Consider the following 27747-nt stretch of genomic DNA (forward strand, 5'->3'; position numbering starts at 1 on the left):
TACTGGGATAGACAATGGGCACAGTAAGTCCCAGTGCAGCACTGACCAGTACACAGTTCTGTTTGAAAGTGAATCCAGTGAGAACAGTGCATGCAGAATAGCTGTGTTGTTTCTGAAACTTAGGAGTGTCTGGCGGGGGTATAGCTCCCATGTCCATTTGCCGTTAAAAGTCGGGCTAAAGACAAAAATAGCACCATTTTGTATCCGGAGTGGCCGCTGCGTGCTACTGCCGCGCCGCCATCTTGAATGTTTCTGTATCTCTATCTGGATCTGGATCTCTATCTGGATCTCTGTCTGTATGTGTGTCTCTATCTGTATCTGTGTCTCTATCTGTATCTGGATCCCTATCTGTATCTGTGTCTCTATCTGTATCTGTATCTGTATCTGGATCTCTGTCTGTGTCTCTATCTGTATCTGTGTCTCAATCTGTATCTGTGTCTCTATCTGTATCTCTATTTCTATCTGTCTCTGTATCTGTGTCTCTATCTGGATCTGTATCTCTATCTGTCTCTGTATCTGTGTCTCTATCTGGATCTGGATCTTTATCTGTATCTGTATCTGGATCTCTATCTGTGTCTCTATCTGGATCTGGATCTCTATCTGTGTCTCTATCTGTATCTGTGTCTCTGTCTGTATCTGTATCTCTATCTGTCGCTGTATCTGTATCTGTATCTCTATCTGTCTCTGTCTCTGTCTCTGTCTCTGTATCTCTATCTCTGTCTGTCTCTGTCTCTGTCTCTGTCTCTGTCTCTGTATCTCTGTCTCTGTCTCTGTCTCTGTTTCTGTTTCTGTATCTCTATCTCTGTCTGTCTCTGTCTCTGTTTCTGTATCTCTATCTATATCTGTGTGTCTATTTGTATCTCTGTCTGTCTCTGTCTCTGTTTCTGTATCTCTATCTATATCTGTGTGTCTATTTGTATCTCTATCTGTCTATGTATCTGTATCTTTATCTGTATTTCTGTCTCTACCTGTATCTGTATCTCTATCTCTATGTCTATCTGGATCTGGATATCTATCTATAACTGTTTAAAGTATAAAGAATTATAAATAATGTCTTTGTGCTCAGTTACATCTGTACTCCGTACACACTCTACTCTGCTTTCTGCATATCTGTGTGTGCTCGTTGTGACACACTGCTTGCTCTGTGAACATCTGTTAATGTATCGTAACTCTTTATCTCGGCCCATTTTCACACTGTTCCATTTACAATACATCACGCAAATGACGCTCTAGTGACTGTATTTACAAACACCATTAACTCGGATTTGTGGACGGCTCTCTGTACGCTCTCGTTTTTTTGTTTAATGCTCTGAAATAAACGTCACAACTAGCATAAAGTCTTGTAAATGCAGCGATTTCATTTTTTTTTTTAACACAGCCGAATTGAAATTCCATATTGCCCAGGATGTTTTACAGCGCTGCCGAAAACACACATAAGCATTCACTTAGACACACATACACACACACATATGCACTGTAATGGCTCCTCAGAGAACCGGAGGAAAGTGCTTCTTCAGCATGCGTTAATGGAGCAGATTGGTGCTGGCTCTCTAATGAGCGCCTCACTCCTCCTTCCTCTGCTTGTGTGTATTGTTTCAGCGCTCACAGGTCAGCGCTGACGGGCTGTAATGGTATCGCCACGACTCTCTTCTGCTTATTAATGTGGTGGCAGCCATTTTGTTTATTGTCCAGGTTTTAAAAGCCCACCCTGCCCCCTAAACACCCCCACCTGACCCCGGGTCCCCTAGCGTACATGGCTTTAGGATCAATACAGGACCGCAGTTAAGTAGATTTGTTGCTGTAGCTTTGAGGGAAAAGGGGGAAAGGAAAGTGGTTCTCAGTGTTTCGGGGACTCTGAGCTGTCATCCACTCACGCCAGGTCTTTTAGAGATGGACGAGATTTGTACTGTCTGGAAATTCCGAGTCGGAGCATGGTAAGGAGTGAGGGTTTCGTCTCGGCTGATTCTCATCCACTCTGAAGACTTGTACAGAAAAGTCACATGAACATGTGGTTTCATTTCTTTCACTATACGTCACATGTAGTGTGTGAGTGTTTATTTTTTACTTGATTTTTTTTTCATGATTCAGTTGTTTTCTGCACATTTTTCTTTTTGTCTTTACTTTATTTTTCATTCATTTTCATAGATGATTTTATTTTTAAAAATTTACGTGATTTTGTTTTTCACATGCAATTTTTTTTTTACATATGATTCATTTATTTTCACATTTTTTGCAAATGAGTTTTTTTTTTTAATAAATATTTTAAATTGTTTAGGTTTTTTTTATTTTTCATTAGTTTTCACATGTAGTGCACATCTTTATTTTTCACATGCATTTCTTTCACAATTCAGTTATTTTTGATCTGTATATTTTTCATATTTTTCTTTTATTTTCTTTTTTTAGTTTTCATTTATTTTCATTGTCATTCATTTAATGTGTTAATTTATTGTTATTATTCATATTATTTTTATACATTATTCATTTATTTTATTTATTTTTCACACAGTGCATGTATTCTTATTTTTCACATGTAATTTTGTTCATGGGTCATTTTTTATATGTTATTTTATACACAATTAATTATTTCTCATGTTAATCTTTGACTTGTAATGCATGTGTTTTTACTTTATTTTTCTAATGTGATTTTAGGTTTTTCATATGTTGAATTTTTCATATCGTCACATGTTACTCACATGTGAAATGTGTGTGAGATTTCCGTTATGGTCACTATGAGGCCATTTCCTTGGACATAACTGGAGTTCATCTACTTCTTGGTCATAAAACTGAAGGGTGCGGGTGTGGGTGTATGTGTGTGTGTGTCTCACCAATGAGACCAACCTCAGGGACACACACACACAGACCAAATGTATCCTCTGATGCTTCTCATGACCTCCAGTTCATTACTGAGTTTTGTGTTTATTGCCTTTGCCATCTATGTGAGGGGGTGTGTTTGTGTGTGAGTGTGTTTCTATTCGAAAATAATTCCGTGAAGGACGAATACCAGACACTCTAACATACTCAAGCTGAGTATGATAGCCCCCGGTTGTGATTAGCGCCCATCCCTGGCCTCAGTAAAGAGGAGGATTAGAGAAAGTGGATGAAGAACTGGGCCGTAATCGTTCACTATCTTGGGCTTCGTCCAAACCCGGAGTGCATGACGAGAGCGTGCTGAAGAACAACAGAGTGTAAATGAGCAAAACACTCTCTCATCTCACTCAGATTTAACACTCATTAAACTCACTCTGTCTGTCTCACTGAGCGTGCCAAACCCTTATGACGGGCAGACAGAGGGCTGCAGCTCAGCTTTATTAAAAGGAACCAATGCAAACAAACCAGAAGGACAAGGCAATACCCAAACCAGGAATATGCAAACAGTCAGAGTATATTTTTATAACATATTATTATTTCCGCTGTAGCTCCTGCTGGTTTGGAACACAAACCTGCAGCAACACAGTCAGTGCATAAACTCAGCATGTGGTTTACACAGGCAGGCAAAATCAAACAGGGAAAATCCATAATCATAAAATGAACCAGCCTTACCATATAGAACCAGGCTGAATGTACAGAACCAGCCTGACCTTATAGAACCAGCCTGACTGTACAGAACCAGCCTGACCATACAGAACCAGCCTGACCATACAGAACCAGCCTGACCATACAGAACTAGCCTGAATGTACAGAACGAGCCTGAACACTTATAACCAGACTGAACATCTAGAACCAGCCTGACCGTACAGAATCATCCTGAATGTACAGAACCAGCCTGACCATCTATAACCAGCCTGACCATCTATAACCAGCCTGACCATACAGAACCAGCCTGAACTTACAGAACCAGACTGAATGTACAGAATGTGCCTGAACACTTATAACCAGCCTGAACATCTATAACCAGCCTGACCATACAGAATCAAACTCAACAGCTATAACCAGCCTGAACATCTATAACCAGCCTGACTGTACAGAACCAGCCTGACCGTACAGAACCAGCCTGACCGTACAGAACCAGCCTGAACATCTAGAACCAGCCTGACCATACAGAACCAGCCTGAACATCTAGAACCAGACTGACCACACAGAATCAAACTGAACAGCTATAACCAGCCTGAACATCTATAACCAGCATGAACTTACAGAACCAGCCTGACCATACAGAACCAGCCTGAACATCTAGAACCAGCCTGACCATACAGAACCAGCCTGAACATCTAGAACCAGACTGACCATACAGAATCAAACTGAACAGCTATAACCAGCCTGAACATCTATAACCAGCATGACCGTACAGAACCAGCCTGACTGTACAGAACCAGCCTGACCATACAGAACCAGCCTGAACATCTAGAACCAGTCTGACCATACAGAACCAGTCTGAACATCTAGAACCAGCCTGACCATCTAGGCTGTTGAGCCTCATCACAGAATCACCCTTCCCAATAGGCTAGTAAACCTGAAAACTTAGCATCAGACAGACCATCAAGAACCAGCCTTGAACATCTAGGATGTTGAACCTACAAGCTAGAACCAGCCTGACCATTTATAATTAGCCTGACTAGCTAGAACCAGCCTGACTGTCTATAATTAGCCTGACTAGCTAGAACCAGCCTGACTGTCTATAATTAGCCTGACTAGCTAGAACCAGCCTGACTAGCTAGAACCAGCCTGACTGTCTATAATTAGCCTGACTAGCTAGAACCAGCCTGACTGTCTATAATTAGCCTGACTAGCTAGAACCAGGCTGACTGTCTATAATTAGCCTGACTAGCTAGAACCAGCCTGACTGTCTATAATTAGCCTGACTAGCTAGAACCAGCCTGACTGTCTATAATTAGCCTGACTAGCTAGAACCAGGCTGACCATCTGTAATTAGCCTCACTAGCTAGAACCAGCTTGACTAGATAGAACCAGCATGACCAGTTAGAACCAGTCTGATATAGATACCATCTAAATCCAGTCCATCTATTCTGCTGAACCTGACCAGCTAGAACTAGGATGACTAGCTAGAACCAAGCTAACCATCTAGACTTCCACAACTATCTAGAACCAGCATGACCATCTACTACCAGTCTGACCAATCTTTCATGCTATGGATGGTTCTCGGTTAAACCTGCCTTGTTCCCTAGAAACTTAATGGGTTCTAAGATGAACTTGTTTCCTCTGAATATGCGTTCATGTCATCTTCACAAACAGTCACCTAACATACTCTATATTACAAGAACGTTGCTATTCCGTGACACCTCAAATGTTATCTACAGCGCTATTTAATGGCACCATTATCCTCCTTGCAAATGGAGTGCATATTTTTGTAAACATGTTGAGAGCTTTTGTTGTGACCTTGATTCTCGCAAGCAGAGAGAACGTCCCGCTCACTTTCAGCTTCAGCGTCAACTGGGCTCTCGTTATCCTCAGACTCAAGCTTCATCTGTTATTAAAATATGCAGCTCTGCTCTTCATTCAAGCAGCACACGAGTGCATAGAGTTTGGACAAATTATTCCAGTCTAGTAGAGTTTAAGAGCAGGAGATGAGAGATACAGCTGACTCAAAAGTTTTCACCCCCCATAGCATTGAATGAAAAGAAATTAAATGTGAAATGGCTGCTTCCTGAAACAAGACTACAATCTAAAGAACCAAAAGCAAGTAAAGTTTTTCTTCAGATCTGCGAAGCAGAGATTTTAAGAAGAATATTATGACTGATTATGACTGTGAGTTGAACCTCTTCCTATCATCAGGAGATAGCGAATTCAAATCCCACCAATATCTCAGCTATCTGTGGCCAAGAGAGCAAAACTGGCTGGGTAGGAAGGATGGCATTACACTCTTTCCTGTCAATCACACAGCCAATCGTGGGAGTCTGTGAACTCATGTATTCATAAGTGTGTGGATAGCTCTTTCCTCTATGTGTTTAGCTGTTCTGTGACATTAGAAAAGATCTAGTGGCTTCATGTGTCTTGGAGGAAGCATGTGTTAGCCTTCACTCTCCTGGGTTAGTAGCCATCATGGCTGGGAATCGGTAGTGACCAAATTGGGAGAAATTTGGGTAAAATCCAAAAATAGAGAGAAAAAATGGTAAACCTGTAAGTTAACTAAAGCTTCTGTAATATTATTAAAGAAATTATTATTGAATTTGATTTTTGTTCTTCAGGTTTTGGACACAGAGTGTTTGGAGTGTTAGTCTGAGGCAGGATTGGAAGGTCGTGGGGTGTTTGGGCATGAATGGTGAGCGATTTTGAGGTTCAGTCAGGTTAACCAGCAACAATTTTCTCTTTATTCTCATCTTTTATTCAGGAGGAGAAGTTTTTTTTTTGTTGTTTTTTTTTAACTGTCCTTGAAAAAAACCAGCCATTTTTTCCATCAGTGCTGTAAAAGCATTACCGAATGGAGACACTGAGAACATTCTAGATGGCTTGTTTGACACATTAGATGGTGTACATTAGCAAGAATGAATTATGTGAAATATGTGAGATACTGCGATGGAAAAATGGAGAAGGAAAGTTCAGGAATGCAGTTGAGTTATCTCCAGAGCGTAACACTGTGACAGATTATTTTAATATTCTAACAGATGTGGAGGCAACACACCACCATGTTGACAGATGAAATCATAGAAAGTGGAAGGGAGATTTTTTATTTTGATGGAGACAAAGCAAACACAAACACGGCTGATAGATACAGTATGATTCAGTGGGAGCTGGAGAACTGACTGATGGACTGGGGGAGATGAGAGGAGAGAAGAGATCTAATGTTATATAGTGCAGCCTGCTGCTGATAAATGGATATCAGGTAGTGAGATGGAGACAGACGCTCATCATCATCATCATCATCATCATAAAATTTGCATTTGGAAATAAATGAAAAAATGAAAAAGTCACATGGGAAAGCTAACAACATATGCGCTACATGTAAAAAAAATTCACATGAAAATAACTGAAAATTTGAAAGAAAAATACAAACACAAATATTATTAGCATGTAAAAATAAATGAAAAATGTGTTTTAAAAAAACTTTGAGAATAACAGGTTGGTCACTACATATGGAATTAAAACATGAATATAAATGAAACATATGAAATAAATTACATGTGAATTTTGTTCACTTTGTGTTACTAATACAGCCATATTCTCTCTCTTTCTCTCTGTTTTGCCCTGTTTCTTTTATTTGACTCATTTTTTCAGTTCCTCTCCCCAGTCCATGCTCTAGTTTTTGCTCTCTTCCCTCGTTTATCTTCTCTCTCTCTCTCTTTCTCTCTCTCTCTCTCTTGCTGGTCCTCTATCTGAGCACACAGACGGTCTGAGTGTTTGTTTGGGTTGTTCTGGCTCCTCTGTTTGGCCTCCAGTAGGGAGGACAGGAAACTGGCGTGTAATTACTGAGAGAGGGTTATTTAAAGCAGACTTACATGCTTAAAAGGCATTTAATGATGGATGTAACTGTGCCTGAGGCGCTGGGATAGCACGCTCAGTCTGACCTGATAAGATGGTTTTAAAAAAAAAATAAAAAACATTCCAGTCTCTCGACCTAATCTCTCACTTCATTTATTCAGCTTTTTGATGTATTTTGCTCTCCGTCTTTTTCCCGTCTGTCTGACTTTGGTCAGCTCTTAGGGTGGGCTGCACAAATTATGAGGATTAAATTCATCAGAATTTGAAGCTAATCAGGGATTTGTTGACTGAAATCTTACTTTAAATCTGTGGTTTGTGTTGGACACTGAACAAACCAGCAATTAAAATTCAAACCTCTGATTAAAGCCTTTACTTTGGATGATTTCTAATTAACAATATTTTTCTTCCATTCTGAATAAAAACTGAAAGTTTTATTGAGGGAATATTTAATATTTTGTTTCCTATGTTCTGTATAGTATACAGTACGATACTGTGTTGGAAATGTAAACCACTTAAGATGAAAAATGTACATCTGAATTACGTCATTCAGAACAAATCAGACAACTCAAGTTGTATCAAAACATACAAAGGTTCAGGTTAAGGTGGGGTTTTTGTTTGCACATTTTTTTTTTTTTTTATAATTTTACTTTTAAGTTTGTACTAAATTGAATGAAATCAAACCAGCAACACTGTCACTGTAATTAATCCCTATCTTTCTTTTTTAAAGTAATAGAGCAACCTACAATTAATTTGACTGTAAAATATAAATAGTATAAACAGATCATTTAAAGACATGTCTTATTATTTTTAAGCATGGTTTGGTCCTGCTCAAGTAATAAACAAATAATAATAAATAATAATTATAAAATAATTAATAATTACCATTTTCCCTAAGGATAAAGGTGCAGTCTGCAGTTAATCTAAAAAGCAAGTTTATTTATAAATAAAATTAAGATAAAATGAATGTTTAAAGGCAGCTGGGATTATTAACAACATTTGCTTCAGCTAAATTAATAATAATAATAATAATAATAATAATAATAATAATAATAATAATAATAATATTTTCTGAATTTAAAATAAATTAAAAACATTAATGCTTATTATAAAATAAAATTTGGATAAAACTATGGTTTAAATTTAAATTTAATATTTAAATGTTTTACAACACAGTTTGATCCAGCTTAATTAATAATAAATAATAACAAATTAATAACAAATTAAATATATATATTAAATAATAATTGAAAAATAATGAATAATGTATATTGTATTTTTCTGAATTCTGGTAATTGCTACACAAGGTTTGGTCCTGCTCAATCAATCAGTCAATAAAACTTTTATTTACTCTGTAGTCTATGTTAGAGATAAATTTTTGTTGGTGCAGCTCAGTGTTCGTCTTTCTCAGCCTTCTCTCTGTATATATTTTCTTTCTTATTATAAAACATCATCACTCCTCAGCGGGATGAGTCTGCGTTGTTTGTAGTACAGGTTTGATTAATTACGTGTTGTGTTACTGGGACCAGGCCGGGCTGTATGGGGATGGCAGGTGCAGTGCTGTTTACACACTCAGCCGATGAAGACGTTTTCTCCTGGGTGAAGAGCTGAAGATCTGCTCCCGTAACGAGCCGCAACTCGCTTCCTCCGTCTGCCGGAGGAGAGCACTCTTTCATCAAAGAGGCAGGAATCTCATTAGGGGAAGAGAGCAACGGAGAAAGGTTGTTTTTTTTCCTATATGAATTGAAACCTAGAGGCGTTGTAATCTTGGCATGAAGATCAGACAGTTTACACCACCACTTTCAGATGAAAAGAATGTGTCAATCAAATTCATATCTATTTTTACTTGTTTATGTCTGGAATGTGAATGGGAAAAAAATAAAGTTGTGTCTGTCGTTTCACTTTTTGGTTTTCCAGCATGGGTTAGATTCCCACTGTGGCTTGGCATACCTGACTCTTCCATCCAGACGCTGGAGCTCACCTGTGGGAATTCCCCATGCACTCAGCTGTGAATTATGGGACAATTACCCAGCAGGCTTAGCCCCTTTTCCCTCTGTCATTATAGCGAGCAGCAGTAATAAAGCCACTCTTTCTCTACATTCTCACCAACACAGCCAACCACCCCCCACCCCCACCCCCAGTATCACAGGTGGGAAACAGCTTGCCTCCGTAGTGGCTTCCACTCCTATTGCCTCCATGGGAGGCTTTAATGGCATGGGGGAGGACTATTATTTTTGGATCGGAAGTGGCTAAAAATGGGAGAACATCCAAACAGTGAACTCCCCTCCTGAGCCACAGTCAAGATGGTTAGATAGCATGCATATACTTTTTTCCCTTCTTTGCAGGATTGTTTACCTTCAGGCTTAATTTGGCGACCACTGTGTGCTGTTCTAATGTGGACAGAATTATCAGGTGATTTTCATCCTAAAGAGTGCTTAGTTTCCAGGACAGTTCACCCACTGGGAGGGAGTTAGGGAGGGGGAGATTCATTCTGAGCAAGAGAGAATTAATGGAGAAGAACTTCTGGAGAAGATGAAGAGTAGAATTGTGTTTGTGGGGTAATGAGAAAAAGAGAGATTAGACAGTTTTCGGGTGTATCCAATACCACTCTCAGTCAGGGTTTTGAGTTCAAGCTGAACCATTCATTTTATCAAAGAGATTTCCCCATGTTTTTCTCATCTTTTGAAGAGGAATGAGTGGAGCAGAACCACTAGGTGGGTTTCTGCTTTAGGAATCATGTCAGGAACATACTAGGTGCTTTTGCAGGAACACACAAACCAGGGCTGATTACCTTCAAGGTTCGTTTGGAGAGTACTGAACTTCCAGGACGTCAAACATCTCACTAATACAATATTCATACCATGATCCTTAGTCCATAGCTGAGCTTCTCTTCTGATCGTGAGCAATTAGAGGCAGAGATCACTGAAGAAGAGCTTCAAGATTAAGAATGTTGGTGGATTGGGATGGTAATAGGATAAGAAGAGAGGGATTAGGTAGATGAAAGTCAGGAACTCTCTAAAGCTGGGGTAATGGGAAGAAGAATCTCAGTCTCAGATTCAAGTCTAGTCTGGCCCCTTCAGCCATTTTTCTATCAGTTTCTCCACCTCTTTCTACAGAGGAGATGAGTGGAGCAAAGCTGCTAGGCATGGTTCCTCCTCAGAACCTAAACAAGAACCCAAGAAGTTTTTTTTTTTTCCAGGAAATCAGGAGGGCTGTTTTTAGCTCCTGGGCCTTAAATAAGCCTTCAATCTTATCCCCAAAAGGTCCACTCTGTGGCTGCAGGTTTTTGATTCAACCAAGCATTGGTTTTGTTTGAACAAAAATGTGTCCTTTGCACCAGCCCTTTGTAGATAAGATTGAACACTCCTGCCTTTAAAGTCCAATGTAGATCCCTACAAGAAAGGACTTGCCTTTCAGGAAAAAGGTTCAAAGTAGGAGCCCTCTAGAAAGCTAGACTGCTTAACCATCCAAGCAATCCTTCAGTAAGCCATTTTTTCTTCTGTTGGGTTTACAGGAACCTTGTTAGTCCTTGCTGCAGAGCAGGTCTAGAAACTACGTGGAACTTGCCATACTGAATGCCACTGATTGCTCTTCCATGGCATTCCATGGCTCTTATTTATCTTTCTAGTTCCTCAAAGATCCAGGAACATCAGTGGAAATGCACTTACTATGATCCCCTCCACTGTGGCCACATTCTGTAAATACGAAGTCTTAATCCTTTCACTACTTCTATGATCAGTGAGGAAAAAAACACTCCATGTTGTGCTGTTATAGGAATATTATCAAAAATCAGGTGGAGTGATGAAGCGGCATTACCACCACAAAGTTGATCATTTTCCTATAACAGCGCATCATGATCTGTTTTATTCCTCTTATACTGCAGCAATTGGTCAACAATAACAATTTTTGAATTTACTAAAGCACAATAAGCCATACATTTAATCTATTTATAATTACAGGTAGTGTGGTAATTCCTGTTAACACCTAGATTATAGCAGCTACCAGCAGTCATTCCCTCACCAGCCTCTATTTTTACTCTTTATTGAAGTTACAGCTTTATATCTGACAGTTACAAAGTGATTGCCCTGGAGACTCCTTCTATAATTGTCAAACAAACAATATATCAACAAACCGTGTGTAAGGTTTTACTATAGAAATGATAACATTTTAGAATGAGTGCATTAATATGAACTTGTGATTTTCAGCTGCATTACTGGTACTCAACACCTTCTGACCAATCAGAATCAAGAATTCAACAGCACTGTGGTATAAACAAGCATAAAGTATAATTTAGTATCTGCTACATAAAGCCTTGATTACTTAAAGTGAATTAAAGGTAGTGAAGCAAGGTGAATGCTTCACTCCAATCAGCAGTAGCTATTACTCCTTTAAGTGCCCATTTTGTCATATGCAGTGATATATACAGTGATATTATTATTATTGTTATATTATTATATTATTTCAATGACGAACATGTTGGTAATGTTTCTTATCGCTGCCTGGGGTAGTTCCTGCCTATGTTCCTGTGCTCAGGCATGGCTGCTATGCGAGCAAGCTTCTCATTACTTCCTAGGCTTGGGATTTCCCTTCCATAAACAGTAATTGGGGAAATCCATAGAACCTCCCCATTACCTCCAAACCTCACAAACTGGCCTCTGTGCCTGGGCTCTCACTCGCTGGTTGTTATTTAGTTGCCATGGAGAATGCATGGTAACCGACAGGCCCTGGGGCATTTTGGGTGGCAATGTTATCTACTCTAATGGGAAACAGTGGGAGAGGTTGAAAATATGTTTTGTAGCTTATATCTTATATCAGAATCAATTTACGACACGTTTTGGTTTCAACACAGAAGCATTTGAAGTGTACTAGAATGACTTAGAGCAGAAAAATTGTAAGAATATTAGAATAAATACAGTATTTGATGCAGGCAATATGTTGGGAGGTTCTTTTTGTTCGGTATCTCTGTGATATGATTCTGTACCACTCCCTGATAGAAATCAAACCTACAAATCATTTTAGTGGTGTTTTCACACCAAGCCCTTCTATACATGTGTCCTTGACTATGATGAATCTGCAGAGCACTTCCTTCACTTCCTCCAATCTCGCATTGTTCAACCCAGTTCACACCCATTGGACTGTTGATTGGCCGAGGTCCTGTGCCAGTTTATCACAAGAGATAAAACATGATCTATCAACGTTTGGTGTGCAGTGTTGTTCCACGAATTGGGAAACCATCAGAGCCTTCCTTGACCAAGCCTTCTGACAGCAGATGCTTAGATTAAATAATGTATCTTCAGATGCATTTCTTGTGATTCCACGATTGGGGTTGCTGTGTACTCTTTAAGTAACTCTTAAATTCTGAATTTTTTTAAATCATTTTTCAGCATTGAATCTTAAATAACACAAATGCATATGAATGCATTTAACAATTCAAAAAATGGTGTGCTAGCTATCTCAGGCAACAATTTCTCAATCTTTTTTTATATACTTTTTTCTTTCTCTTGAAACCTTTCCCAAAGTCTTGAAGCCTCTCCTGTGGTGGAAAACTTACTGACTGTTACAAAGTGGAAACTTCTTACATACTGTTAAAGAAACCTCCTTACATAAAACGTAACCTTATCAACATTGAAAAACACTCTTTTGTTTGATAACAGCAATTATTTAGACTTTGCTAATGTAAAGGATCCATCATGCAAGTGCCTGTGTAAGTTGTTACTATAGTAACTGGGGATGCATCGATAGTGAGACTGGTATCGTGTATCTTTCTGATACCATGTGATAGTGATTCCGATCCAAAAGAAGACAAAATCGTACTTTACTCCCAGCTGTGCCAAAGCTCTTTTCCGAGGTGAAACAGAACCCGTTCTTCTCCATCCCGGAACTAATGTAGCTAGCTAATGCACTTCATTTAATATCAACTCTCTCACGTTATAAAGAATGAGTATGGTAGCCTAAGTCTTCTCATGAAGGAAATATAAAGAAAGCTAAATAAAATGTTCATTGACGTCCCTGATTGATTAATAAAACGCACATTGCTCATTTCTGCATCAGTATCAGTGTCGGTATTGATGAGTACCAAAAAAATACATCCTCATACTCGATCTGAAAAAAAAACAGCATGTATGCATGCCTACTAGAAATTCTAATGTATTAGAACAAGCACATTAATATAAGCCTGAGATTTGCAGCCGTCAGAACTGTTACTGTTATAGAGAATTAATTAATTAACTAATCAGAATTGAGAATTTAACAGCGTTGTTGTATATTTTCTCACATGACTACCCGGGCATATTTGTGAGGTGTGTGTGTGTGTGCGCGTTTGTATTACAAAACGTTGCTTAATACCCAATTGGTGACAGCGTGGAGCCATTAATAAAATCCCGATCCACGCTAAGCTGACAGGAATGCTGACGGAGGTGTCCAGGGAGAAGATCATGCCTGGAATAAAGATCCAGATCCGCAGGTAGCCCCGATCCGCCATCCCCAGGTGTCATTATTGATGCTGGAGCTGCTGAAGGGGGTGTTACTCCTACCTCTGACATCACATTAATCACCCCGCACCCCGCCAGCAGACTAATCACCATAACGTGGGCGCCCCGAGCTACAGAGGGGACGTGAGCGTGTGAAGGATGTCCAACAAACTGCTTCCTGTTTGCCTCTACTACATGACCATGACTGATGGAGCGCTCAGAACCTCGCTGACCCACCACACGATTACATATCTCAGCACTCGCTCTCTGCAACAAATTAAACCCCCAATTTAGCCCACATTCATATCATCTTTATTTCCATCTCGCTGTGCCGTTCTTTCTCTGTCGATAACGGGGGTTTTGAGGAATGAAGAATGGTTTGGTAAGGTAAAGAGAATTAAGAGGAATGTGGGATTGGGTATTGCAGTCAGTTTTAGGGTGTGTGGGTGTGTGGGTGGTTGAGAGAGGGTGAGGGAAGGGTGTAATCTAGTGACTGGTTATGAAATTAAAAGGAAAAAAAGAGCTACATCTACAGAGCCTCTGAGGTGATGTGGTGGTTATTTTGTATAAGGCGTGGCCACAATGAATTTACAGAGTTAATATTTAAAGACAAATTAATCTTCAGGGGTTGGAAAAAATGTGAAAAATTTCAAATAGATGTAGAGTTATACATATTTTTTTTTAGCAAAGACTATAATTATAGTTTTAAAAGTGTCAGGTTAGTGAATAAAAAAACAAAATCAATAAAAATGCTCTTGCTTGAGTTTTTTGTCCTGCTCTAAATATCTAATATATTTCTCCAGCAATTTTTTCTCAATCATTGTCTGTTTCTTCCTTTCATAAATAATAATAATAACAACAACAACAATAATAATAATAATAATAACAATTAAGAATTAATTAATAAATAACATCCAATAGAAAATAATCGTGTACTTTTCCATAAACATTCAGATTTTTTTCTCCATCTCTGTTAAAATTCCATATCTTGTTAGAGCAGATTATTAGTTAACATTCATTAATGAATTAACTTCAAGCCAATTTAAACTATCCTTATTTATTCCTTAAATAGGATTAAACAAATTAACCATTCACTGGCTGTGTGATGTCATTAAACATCTTAATGGCACATGTAAATAAATTAGATTGTGTCAATGGGCGTGCAAACTTTTGAGCTTGAATTAGTGGCTATAATATTTAGATCACATTGAAAATCTAACACCAGTGATGAACAGGGGATTCTGTTTTATAGTTCCGCTGTAAAATAGAAGTACATTTGATTGTTTTTCACTCAGAAACCAAGAGGAATGCAGTTTTTTTTTTTTTGCACTCAGTCCTTAAAACTACATTCTGCAAAATGTCGACCTGAATTGTCTGACTTGACCACCGTTTCGGACCAAACCTGCTTTCATTTCAGCAGCTCCAACCTCGAGGTGTCTTTTGATTGGCAGCCGCCTCCCTGCTAATTACAAACAACTGCATTAGCAGCGGAGAGGCTGATTTGCATGAGTAAACACTAGAGTCGGCTCCGTCATTATCAGCCGTAATAACAGCACACGCTAATCAGAGGCTAAAGTGTCACTCAGCACATGGAGGAAAAAAAGACGGCGGGTTCTGCTAATGTACTGCTCCATCTTTCCTCTCTGAAGCTCACAGGCCGCTAATGATAGTGACGCTTGTGGTGTCATAACACATGACGTGTTGAGAATTTATAAGCAGTGCTTTAATGACTGATGATCAAATTCAAACGAGTGCGTAAACATCTCCAGAAAAGTTTCAGGCTCTGAGAAGGTTTTTTTTTAGTTCTGGTTTCTAGGGATTTAATCAACAGTACAGTTCAATTAGCGTTGTTTTCTCAAAAGTTAAATCTAGAATCAGTAAGAGCCTTTGGTTTGACCCTCTGGGGTAATCCTTGAAGGTTCTATGTAGACCCCTATATAGAACCATTTCTCAGAAAAGGTTCCAGGTAGAAGATAAAACTGATAACCATCCAAATAACCAGAACCCTATAACAGTTGCCTTCCTTGTTGGAGAAGGTTCCAGGTAGGACTGCTTTATAAAAAATAAAAAATAAATAAATAAAACGTACCCATCCAAAGAACCTTTTAGGAACTTTTCTTTTTTTAAATAGCTTACTCTTTACGTCTAAAACTGTAGTTTTCTTTGGTTTGTCCCTCCAAAGAACCCTTGAGGAACTAAGAGTGCACACTCACAGAAAAAAGTTAATCTATAATCTTAAAGGGTTCTTTGATTTAGGTTTTCCCCTTGAGGGACAAAAGTTGTGGAACTGAACAATTTCTAAGTCCTTTAAGAAAGCTATAACCATTAACCACTCAAAGAACCCTAGAGGAACCGCTTTTTCAAAGAGTGTGCACTCTGTTAAAATGTAGAATCCTAAAGAGTTCTTCAGTTTTTCTCTATGGGAGAAGAACTAAAAGTTCTACAACCTTACAGATGGTTCCCTTTCAGAAGGGTCTGTTGTAAAGCAGAACCCTTGAGGAAACATTTTATAAGAGTCTAGGCTAGGGGTGGGGTTAGCATTTGTACCTTTTTTTTTATTATTTGTACAGACGCCTCATGAGATCAGGTTGACATTTCAAAAGTCATAGTGTATATTCTTACAAAAAAGTTCCATATAAGACCCATAAGGATTCTTTAGTTTGTCCTTTTACAGAAGTTCTGTGCAGGACCCTACCTACTATTATTTCACCCTCATCCAAATGCTAGATAGGGACCAAAACTTAAGCAAAAAAAGAAACAAACAAGGTCCCTAACAGAGAAAATGTTACAGGTAGAACTTTTTAAGGAAGCTAAAACATCTGACCATCCACTTTTTAACATAATGAATTCTTATGAGAAAAGGTTTCATCTAGAATCTTCTGGGGCTACATCCACATTGATCCGGATAGATCTGAAAACTGCATTTCCCTCCATCTACACTGGCATTTTCAAATTTTTTTCCAGAAATTGCTCGTCCACACTGAAACTCTGAAAACTCTTACATCCCTATATTGCACATGCGTAAAAACACAAGAAGCTTTGGCCTGCGTCATTTCCGTCAGGCGTTTATTTAATTTTCTTCTCTTCAAATTGATGTGGCAATGTTGAGGAAAAGCACATAGTTTTTTTAAATAGACAGTCGAAGAGGTGGAGACATTGCTGTGGGTAATCAAAGACTATTAAGTTATTTGTTTTGAGTTGAATGGGTCACATGACTGTGTCACATGACTAATAATACGTCAGTATTTTTGAATATTTCCATTTTCTCAGTCCACACTACAATGTTTATCCACTTCGGAGAGCGTTCTCGAAAAAGCTCCATTTTCGCTGGACCAAAAATGCCATCTCAGTGTGGACAGAAGGCCAAAACATAGAGAAAAAGATGCATTTTTAAATTTATCTGGATTAATGCAGACGTAGCCTGGGACAATCCCTAACAGTTCTAGAGCCATACAACAGAGGGTTAACCTTTCAGAAAGAAACAATAGAACATTTAAAGTTTACTGTTCTAGAGCAAGCAAAGCTCTTTAGCATTAATATACATACTCAGAAAAAGTTCCATCCAGTAATGCTAAGGATACTTTGGTTTGTCTTTTTAAGAAAACTCCATAAAAGGTTGTTTTCGGAAAGATCGCTGTTATTAGATAAAACTTTTAGCCTTCTAAAGAACCACTGAAGAATATATTTTGTAACATAATGCACTCTTAGAAAAAAAAAGTTACATTTACAGCTGTAGTGTTCTTTGGTTTGTCCCTTCAAAGGAACATTTAAAGCTTCTAAGCTTCTAAGCCCCTTCAGAAAGCTATAACCATTAACCATCCAAAGAACCCTTGAGGAACCGGTTTTCTAAAAGTGTACACTTATAGAAAAAAATGTCATATCCCGAAGTCTGTAGAGTTCTTCGATCTGTCCCTTTGGAGGAACCACTAGAAGTTCTAAAATTCTAAACACAGGGTTTTCTTTTCAGAAAAGGCTGGGTAGGACCACTGTAGGAACCAAGGAACCAATTTACTAAGAGTGTACCCTTATAGAAAAACAAGTAAAATCCAAAACTCAAAAGGGTTCTTTGATAATTCCCTTTGGAGGAACCACGAGAACTTCCAAAACCTCCTAAATAACACAGAAAAGGCCAGGTAGAACATGTTTAGAAAGGTAGAACTCTTGAGGAACCCTTTTAATAGAGTATATAGTTAGGGCTGGGGTTAACATTGGTAATTTTTCCTGGATGGATATCTCATGAGATTAGGTTCTAAAGTCTTTTAAAGCCATGGAGGTTTTTAGGAAAAGTTCTATGTAAGACTACTGGCTCTGAAGTCACCTACATCCTGATGCTAGCTATGAGGCAAGAAAGAGAAAGAAAGAAAGAAAGGTTTCTTTTTCAGAAAAATGTTCCCGGTAGAAATTCTTAAGAAAGCTAAAAGCTCTGACCATCCTTTGAGGAACTGCATTAGTGAGCACATTAAGTAAAATTGAACATAAATGCCAGATGTCGCTAGCACAAACAAAAGCGTTTAAGGTTTTGTTTCTTGAGTGGCTGTCTGTCAGTGTCAGAAAGACAACCACGAGTCAAGTCCATCAAGGCAGAACCATTTGAACCTTGTAGTGCTGAGGTTCCGCCGGTTGAACCCCGGCTCCCCGAGCAGATGGTCAGCAGACAAACCCTCGGAGTCTGAGAGATGATTGGGTTTGATGTGGTTATGCGCACATAATTGCTGAAATGAGCTGACAGTCATCGGAGTGTGATTTGTTTAGGTGGAACTAAAGAACGGGGGGTGCACTTTGGCGGGGGTGGAGGGTATATGGGGGGCTGGAGAGGTGGCAAAAGCAGGAATAATTGAACGTGTGGGTGTGCGTTTTGCTTTACTGAGGTTCAATTGATGTGTGTGTTTGCCCTTGTTGTGGACGTGATTTGATTCACTTGCATGAAAACTAATTTCAGGGAAATGCTTTGAGAAGACAATTTTTCTTTCTTTCCTCTTTCCTTTCATTTTTTTTGGGCACATGGTAGCTATTTGCACCCTTCACCCAAAAAAAAAAAGATCTAGTATTTATTTGACTTCAGTACCTAGCTAATTCACCAGTAAGCTAGCTAATATTAGGATAAGCACTAGCAAGCTGCTATTATTATGTTATTTTATTGCACTATATATTCTTTAAATCATTAGACATCTTTTGTGAAACACTACTTGCCAAAAACACTAAAAAACACTAAGGAAGATAGAGCTAAGCTATTATTTTGTGACACAACACTAGCCAAGGTTACTAGCAAGCTTGGGAATGTTAAGCTAGCTATTAATTTGTGAGAAAACACTAGTTGTGGCCACTATCAAGCTAGCTAACATTCAACTAATTATAATTTTGTGACAAAACACTAGTCAAAGTAGATAACATTAAGTAATTTATGATTTTGTGGGGGGGAAAAAAACACTAGCCAAGGTTACTAGCAAACATGAAAATGTTAGGCTAGCTAAAAAGTCATGGCCACTACCAAGCTAGCTGACATTAGCCTAATTATTATTTTGTGATAAAGCACTAGACAAAGAAGCTAACATTAGGCTATTTATTATTTTGTGCGGAAAAAACCCTAGCCAAGGTCACAAATATGCTAACTAACATTTTCTCATAACCTAGTGTTTTTATTTATTTATTTATCTTTTTTTTTTTTTTTTTGAAAAACCACTAGCCAACCCTACTGAAATCCAGATTTTTAGACCTGGCAGAGAAGACCTGTGTTTTGGTAGATAGTAGATGTTTTCTATGCTTTGGCTAATTGTGTTGACTAACGTTTGTCTAATTATTATTTTATGGGGAAAAAAAGGTCACTAGAAATCTAGTTATCATTAGACTAGCTATTATTTTGTGAGGAGGAAAAACACTAGACAAGCTAGCTAACATTACTAGTAGGCTAGCTAATGTTAAAAAGACCAGCTTTGCTAGATGCCAGCAAACATTCTGCTAAACTTTCTATTGAATAAATCAGGGTGCAAATACATTAACCCCTTAAAATCCTGGAATATTATTCAGAATGAGGCTGCAAATCATGGGTTTATATTAATTCACACATTCTCATACGTTACGGTTGCTATAGTAACAGCTCATTCACAGGGACTTGTTCGGTGGACACTCCACATAAACGGATTAAAAAACATGTGCAGTCATTGATACTGTGATTTTTGGCTGTAAGGAGATGTTTCTGTAAGGAGATGTTTCTGAGTCTCTACTGTCAGAGTTTTGTAACAGTCAGAGGTAAAGCTGTAACTTGAAGTTTTCCGACATCTTCAGGACAGAGGAGTTTACACTTTGCAGTTTCTTTGCATCGTTGATTTTTTTTCTTATACCAGCATGACATCGAGTGTTTAACTCCTGACTTATCAACTGCAGTGAAACTAAGAGGAGAGGAATATCGTTACAAGAGTGAGGAATGTAGGTTGGCCTCAAGCTTCTAGCAGTTTAAAGAGTTAATACTCCACTTTACAGCGATTTACCATAAATCTGATCCTTATTCAGCATGCGCTGGTGCAAGTCACACCATCGTCCTCGGCGTGTTTGGTTAGACACAGTGTCTGGTTTATAGTAGGTGTCCCTCCTGAGGCCAGTCTCCCAAACGTTAAAGGATACTTATATCCCTCCCTTCATGATCTTCTGCTGTTCTGCACCTTTATCGCTCCTATTTTTTTTTTTTTTTTTTTTAGAAAAAGGAGATGCTTGCTCGAGATGTGTCTCTGAATCCCCCCTTGTGCTCTCGATTCTCATTTTGAAGTGTCTCCCTCAGCCTTGGGTAAACATACCTCCTTTTTTAATTAAAATAAATCTGCTTCCCGTCGATATTTCACAGCCATCAGGGACACAGCTCTGGAGGAAGATACAGAGATATGGTGGCTGGATTTAGAGTGGAGGAATAAAGCAGGAGAGCAGAGATGATGGGGTGATAGTGCTGGCTGGGTGGGGAGGGGGGTGGATTGGTGTTGGTGGTCTACAGCATTTTTCATGTGTGGTAAAGAAACAGTGTGTTGTTTATGGATATGTAGAATTTTGTTCTCAATAGGATGTCACCTGGGGCTTTTTCCGTACACAATGCTGTTTATCCCAGACTTGTGCACTACACTGAGACATAAATACTGTTTAAACTTCCTTTTCTCTACAGATGCAGGAGTAGACAGGATGGATGGATGGATGGATGGATGGAAGGAGTGAGGACAGAAGGAATGAGGAAGGAATGATGAAAGGAAGGAATGATGGAGTGAGGAAGGAAGGAGGAAGAAGGAAAAGAAGAAGGAAGGAGGGAAGGAAGGAAGGTTTGAATAGGAAGGAAGGAGTGATAAAGGAAAGAAGGGGTGAGGAAGAAAGAATGGGCAAATGGATGGCTGACCGGATGCACGGAAGGAAGGAAGGAGTGAGGAAGGATGGATGGATGGATGGATGGATGGATGGATGGAAGGGAGGGAGGAAGGAAAGGGAGGAGTGAGAAGGAAGGAGTGAGTAGGAAGGAAGGAATGAATGGAGGGAGGAAGGGAGAGAAGAAGAAGGGGTAATGAAGGAAGGAAGGATGGATGGACAGCTGGATGGAAGGAGTGAGGGAAGAAGGAAGGATGGAGAGAAGAAAGGAAGTAGTAAGGAAAGATGGAAGTTGTGAGGAAGGAAAGTAGCAATGATAAGAAATTATAATAACTCTGTAGTTCAGCAGTCATTAGACCTTCAATATTTACTTTTATTAGTTTACATTTATCTTATATTTGATTTATCTGAAATGGTTAGTTAGCAACGCTGCTGTAATAAAAGTGATTAATAGACAGTATATTTAGACATATATAGTGTATATATGTAATATATAGTATAGTATACAGTATATTATCTGTTGTCTCAACTTGCTCTGCAATTGACCATGTAAATATCAAACATGGATGGAATTAAAATGTCACTGTGCTCATATTAACTGGAAGGAGGGGTGGAAATGGAGGCAGAGATTTTTGCTGTTTGTTTTAAGCAGGCGGACGGCAAATCGAGTCCCGGCTCTGAAATTTACAGCTCTCCCTCCTGCCCCCACTGCTCGCTACTGCGGCAGACAACAAAAGAATAAATCATTTAATAAATGTGCATTCCTCAGACATACATCTGAATATCAAGACAAATCGTATTTTTTTTCACCCGGTGACTGAAGATACTGCCGAGCTGAAAGTATTGCAGCAGCAAATCACAAGGTTCAGCGAGAAGCCAGACTAACAAAGAAACAAATGCAAAATGCAAAAGTGAAGAAGAAAGAAAGAAAGAAACAAAGAAAGAAAGAAGGAAGAAATAAGGAGTGAGGAAGGTAGCGAGGAATGAGGAAGGAAGGAAGGAAGGAAGGAGGGACGAAGGAAGGAAAGAGGGAGGACATAAGAAAGTAGGAAGGAAGGAGTGAGGAACAAAGGAAAAAGTAGGAAGAAGAGAATGGGTTATAAAAATAAGGAAGGAATGACTTCTGAAATGGAAAAGTCATTCAACATGAAATTCCCAGTCAGGAACTTGGGGGTTAATGTCCACACGCCTGACATCAAAACAATATGGCGGCTCACACACGCAGTCAACAGTAAACAGAATTCCGATTTTACTAGCCCGATAAGATCATTGTGACAGATCATTTATATGAGCAAAGATTTTTATGAACAAGACAGTTGACCTACCTTATATGTCACTTCTCATCGCTAGTCGCTGAGAAATAATTAATGTAGATCTTCTTTATATACTATATGACCAAAACTTTGTGCACCCTGACCATCAAACCCATATGTGCTTGTTGAACATCCCATTCCAGATTTATTCCTCCAGTGCTGTTATAATAAGCTCCACTCTTCTGGGAAGCTTTCCACTAGATGTTGGAGCGTGGCTGTGGGGATTTGTGTTCATTCAGCTACAAGAGCATTAGTGAGGTCAGGCGCTGATGTTGGTGAGGAGGTCTGGGGTTCAGTCGGTGTTCCAGTTCATCCCAAAGGTGTTCCGTGGGGTTGAGGTCAGGGCTCTGTGCAGGACACTCGAGTTCTTCCACTCCAACCTTCACACACCATGTCTTCATGGAGCTCGCTTTGTTACTTTGTTACAACATACAAAGACGTTCTATACAATTGTGTGATTCCAACTTTGTGGCAACAGTTTGGGGAAGAACCACATATGAGTGTGATGGTCAGGTGTCCACATACTTTTGACCATATAGAGTATGTTTATCAAATTTCAAGTTTAGCCATGAACAAAAAAGGGTCTTGCTCTGGGGCATCCATATTTTTCCGAGTTGAAGCACTGGAACGTGTTTAGATCGGAAAATCGACTTGGAACTTTCCGAGTTCTGAGTGCAATAGATTTCAGCATAAATCTGATATAGTTACGGATATTTGGAGGATTAAACAAATACACGTATAGATACAGATAATAGCAATACATTATGCCTGGTGTGTGTGTGTGTGTGAGAGAGAGAGAGAGAGAGAAAGCTATAGGTATTTAGGTATTTGCTTTTAATTGCTGTTCTAACAGCTGTTTTCAGTGCATTTATTCATCTTTGATGTTGAGACATCACTTGAACGAGGGATATTCCAGAAGAGAGCTGTGTTGAGAGGAAGTCGAGCCCGACACGGTGCTCAGCGATGCCTGTACAGGCTCAGCGATGACTTCTGAGCAAGCATGACTTATTTGATGATTTTTCAGCTCTTCTTTAATCAGCTTCTCCGTCTTTGGTTCACTCGTGTTTCAGTGTAGGTTCAAACGCCTGGCTCGGAGCAGCTCGCTCTAATTTGCCCGTGGCTTTTTTTTTGTGTCACATGAAATAAGCAGCTGTTACGTAAAATGTAAAACATTTATGTTGAGGAAAAAAACGGGATTGAAGATTAGCTGACACTTTAGCTTTTATACTTTCATCTGTACAAATGAATCACTTGTTGATTGAAGTTCAGGGACTGATGTCTGCTTTTTATCTACAGAAAGCGGTTCTTTGGATAGTTTCTGAAAGGGATTCTTACTTGGCCCCGTCTCAGTGTTGTAGCGTTCTATAAAGAACAACACCTCCTGAAGTGTTTTATTCCTTTTACGCCACAGCAACTTACCAACCACTACATTTTATTATTCATTAAAGGATGGCACGTTGTACATTTTATCCATTTACAGTTACATTTAATGTTGTGCAACATCCTCAAAACAAGTCTGTTCCTGTTCTCTTACTTTATAGCAGCTATAAACAGTCTTTCCTTCTTCAGCCTGTCATTTTTCTCTCTTTTGAAGTTAATGAGCCAAAAACAATGCAGCTTGTTATGTTGCTGAGAAACTGCAAAACACAAAGTGTCACAAAGCATACTGACTATTGCAAAGCGCTGACACTGGACACTCCTCCATAAAGGTTAAGTAAAGGTTTCTTTAAAAAAAAAACTTCACCATATCAATGATTATTATAAAGAGAAATATTATCTTTCTTTGTTAAATAACAACACACTATTTATCTACTTATTTTTATGATATAGCAGCTATAGAGTCGTTTCCATATTTTTTTCCTAAGAGTGTAAATTTTTCTTTTTGTAGTAATATAATAATAATAATAATAATAATAATAATAATTTTATCCCGCTTGAGGAACCTGTAAAGGTTCTACGTAGAACCCTATGACTGCTAGAAGACCTTTAGGAAGCTTCTAACCCCTAAATAACCCTAATAGTGTGCACTAAAACACTCATTTATTACTTTTTCTTTTCTCTTGCCTGCTCCTTGATGGTCTTGTGTTTATAGAGACACCTCTCTGAGCACCAGTGAACCCCTGCTTGTAAAACTTCTTTCTCAGCTGAACCATTGGGGGGCGCTAATGTCTCACTGCAGGCAGTAGAGAAACGTGATCCTCTCTCTCTCTGTGTCTCTCTCTCTCTCTGCTCTTCCCATCCATCAGCTTTACATCAGCCTCTCAGTTTACTCTATGACTTCTTGTCATTCACGGTATAAAGAATGCAGCCTTGAACATCACAGTTTCCTCCGTCATGCAGGAGGCAGTGAGGATAAATCTGTTTTTTTTTTTCCTAACAGCATGCACTACACCTGTACTGTACTGTCTTTTGTCTTAGAAAATTGCCCTGGAAGTCAGGAAATGAGTCGCACGCGCGCTTTAACCCGCAGTGTCTCGTAGTCTCCATGCTTTTTGCGCACTAACACCGCGGGCCATTTGCGCACGTGACTAATGATGGAGTCATTTCTCAGCAGCTTTTCACCATTTAATGAAGGGAGCTACATGCACAAGGCCTGGGTGGGAGTGGTGTGGTGTGGTGTGGTGTGGTGAGCTGACATGGTGCTGGAACACTGGAGACAGCGGGGAAACATTCTGAGCAGGGTTTTTTTTTTTTTTTCTTTCTTTGCTTGGTGAGGTGCATGTCACCAAAAAAACAAAACAAAAAAATCAACAAGTCTATAAAATGAGAGTATAACAGCTGCCCAAAGTGGCAAAGCATATGTGAATACAGCAAATAATAATAATAATAATAATAATAATAATAATAATAATAATAATACACTGACATGCTGCTAGGGTTGAACAGTATGACGATATTTTATCAGTTATCATGATAAATTGTCACTATAACCTTTTTTTCTGAGATATCACCAGTATCCTGATATCTTTTTCCTCTAGTTCCATGCATTTATTTTTTTCAAAAAAGAATGATAAACACTGCTGATAGATAGATAGATAGATAGATAGATAGATAGATAGATAGACAGACAGACAAGCCAAAATGACTTCTCATAATCAGTGATTCCTTTTGTGACGATCTGAGTTCTTTTTTAAACCTGAAGACATGATATGAAGCAGTTCTAGATAGACAGATAGATAGATAGATAGATAGATAGATAGATAGATAGATTAACAAGCCAAAATGACTTTTCATAATCAGTGATTCCTTTTGTGACGATCTGATTTCTTTTTTAAACCTGAAGACATGATATGAAGCAGTTCTAGATAGACAGACAGATAGATAGATAGATAGATAGATAGATAGATAGATAGATAGATAGATTAACAAGCCAAAATGACTTTTCATAATCAGTGGTTCCGATCTCATTATATGAAGCAGTTCTAGATAGATAGATAGATAGATAGATAGATAGATAGATAGATAACTAAATACACCCCCTTACAGGAGTTATCATAATCATAATGTCTTTTGTGACATTCTTTTATTTATTAATTTTATTTTATTATTATTTATTTATTTATTTATAATTTACTGTAAGTGACACCTAACGCGCACTCAGTCCCGATCCTGAACACACTGCATGAAGCCCTTCTGCTCCTCAGCTGGATCACGTCCCGGTGCTCCGCGTCCTCAGGTGCGTAAACTTGATGCGCCACAGAAACCGCAGCGCTTAGACACCCGACATCCCCTCCCGCGAGCGCTCCTTCATCTCCCTCTCCTCCATCCTCCCTCCATCCTCCACCCTCCACCAGTCCTCTCCACGTTCTCCACACTCCTTCACCTCCTCCTCCTCCTCCTCCTGCCTTCTCTCGGCTCGCGCTTGCACGCCAGTTGAGTGCTGAAGTGCGCTCAGAGAGCAGTGTACTCTCTCTCTCCCTCCGTCTCTCTCTCCCTCTCTCTTTCTCTCTCTCTCTTTCTGAGCTCTTATACATTACACACACATTACATTACATTACACCACTGCTGCTGGACTTTGGCTTGGACTCATCTGGCACATGGACGAGATGGCTCTTTTTGGCTTTTGAATGCCATTACAGATTTGGAGTTTGGGATTTTTTTGTAATTTTATTTAATTTTTTTTTTCTTTTTTCTTTCTCTTTTTTTGCGGTGAAGGCGCTCGGCTGATTTGCCAAATCCCGGAAACGGACAGCATCACTTTCGTCTAGCTTACAGACTCTACCTTGTAGTTCACACACTGTTCCCGGGTCACTCATAGCACCGGAAAAGAACCGAAGACAAGATACAGATATTTATTTCTTCAGAGTTTCCGGCTCGGGATCTTGGAGCATCATTTCACTTTAGACGAATGCGCGCGGTTTTCTTGGAAATCTCTTGAAAATCCTTAGCTGTTCATGCATGTGTGTCTAAGTGTGTATGCGCGTGCGTAACGTTGCGATTTAACGCACACACACACACACACACACACAGAGAGAGAGACACGCGCGGAGTTTCACGGAGTACCCGCGTGCAGCGCGTGCGTCCCCGGATTCGCGTTCTCCGTGCCCGGAAAAGGCAGTATGAGCCCGGTGCATGCGTGTCCGTCTCCACCGGCTTTCCTCAGTCCCTAAGCGAAGGACAGAAAGAGTGTTCTGGACACATACACACACACACACACACGCACAGCCACAGAAGAGAGAATTAAAGTCGTGCTTGGATGTGTACTATGCCAGAATGGGTCCGCTAGCGTGGCTCTTCCTCTGCGGATTATTTCACTCTCAGGCTGGGGGTAAGTTCCTCTTCCCTCTTTCCCTAAACCTCATGAATGAATCTTACACGAGATGAGTGTTTGTTCTGCGTCTTAATTCCGCACTGTGGAAATAAAACCCACCCCTGTATGAGTTAATTGCTCATTAAAGGCTGCAGGTGGGAATAAACTTGGTGTGGTGTGTGTTGGACTTTACGCATTGATCTGGAAAGTTTCTTGGTGAGGTTTTTGTTTTTTTCTTTTTCTTAAAGCTCTGTTTGTATGGGCTGATAAAGATCTTAGCTGACTGTATGGACTGGAAACTGTTCCACATTTCATTTTTTAGGATTTGTCAGGTGCATTTTTGTCCCTCATGTACCCTCAGAAGTACAGTGCGGTCCTTAAATGTCTAATTATTTCCCTTAAATGAATAAAAAAGCTACAACACATGCACTACACTACATGTTCCGGGTGAAAAGTACATCTCTGTGCACTAAAAGCTGCCTTATCTAAAGCTTTTTATCTGAGAGTG

At 39.2% G+C, this 27747-nt stretch overlaps 1 protein-coding gene across 10 annotated transcripts in view; it reads left to right on the plus strand.

The window, feature by feature from the left end:
- The window catches only part of robo2 (roundabout, axon guidance receptor, homolog 2 (Drosophila)), a 495378-nt gene that overhangs the window by 247010 nt on the left and 220621 nt on the right, over positions 1 to 27747 (plus strand). For 2 of the 10 annotated variants that reach the window (XM_053239620.1, XM_053239628.1), the window contains exon 1: positions 26306 to 27257. The exons of 4 other annotated variants lie outside the window; for them this stretch is intronic. In XM_053239620.1, coding sequence (XP_053095595.1) covers positions 27062 to 27257 — 196 coding nt within the window. In that variant the 5' untranslated portion in view covers positions 26306 to 27061. Of the gene's footprint in view, positions 1 to 26303; positions 27258 to 27747 lie in introns of those variants that run through there. 4 more of the 10 variants (XM_053239626.1, XM_053239622.1, XM_053239621.1 and 1 more) reach the window with 3 other exon arrangements.

Source organism: Pangasianodon hypophthalmus, chromosome 14 (genome assembly GCF_027358585.1).
Source record: "Pangasianodon hypophthalmus isolate fPanHyp1 chromosome 14, fPanHyp1.pri, whole genome shotgun sequence".
NCBI lineage: Eukaryota > Metazoa > Chordata > Actinopteri > Siluriformes > Pangasiidae > Pangasianodon > Pangasianodon hypophthalmus.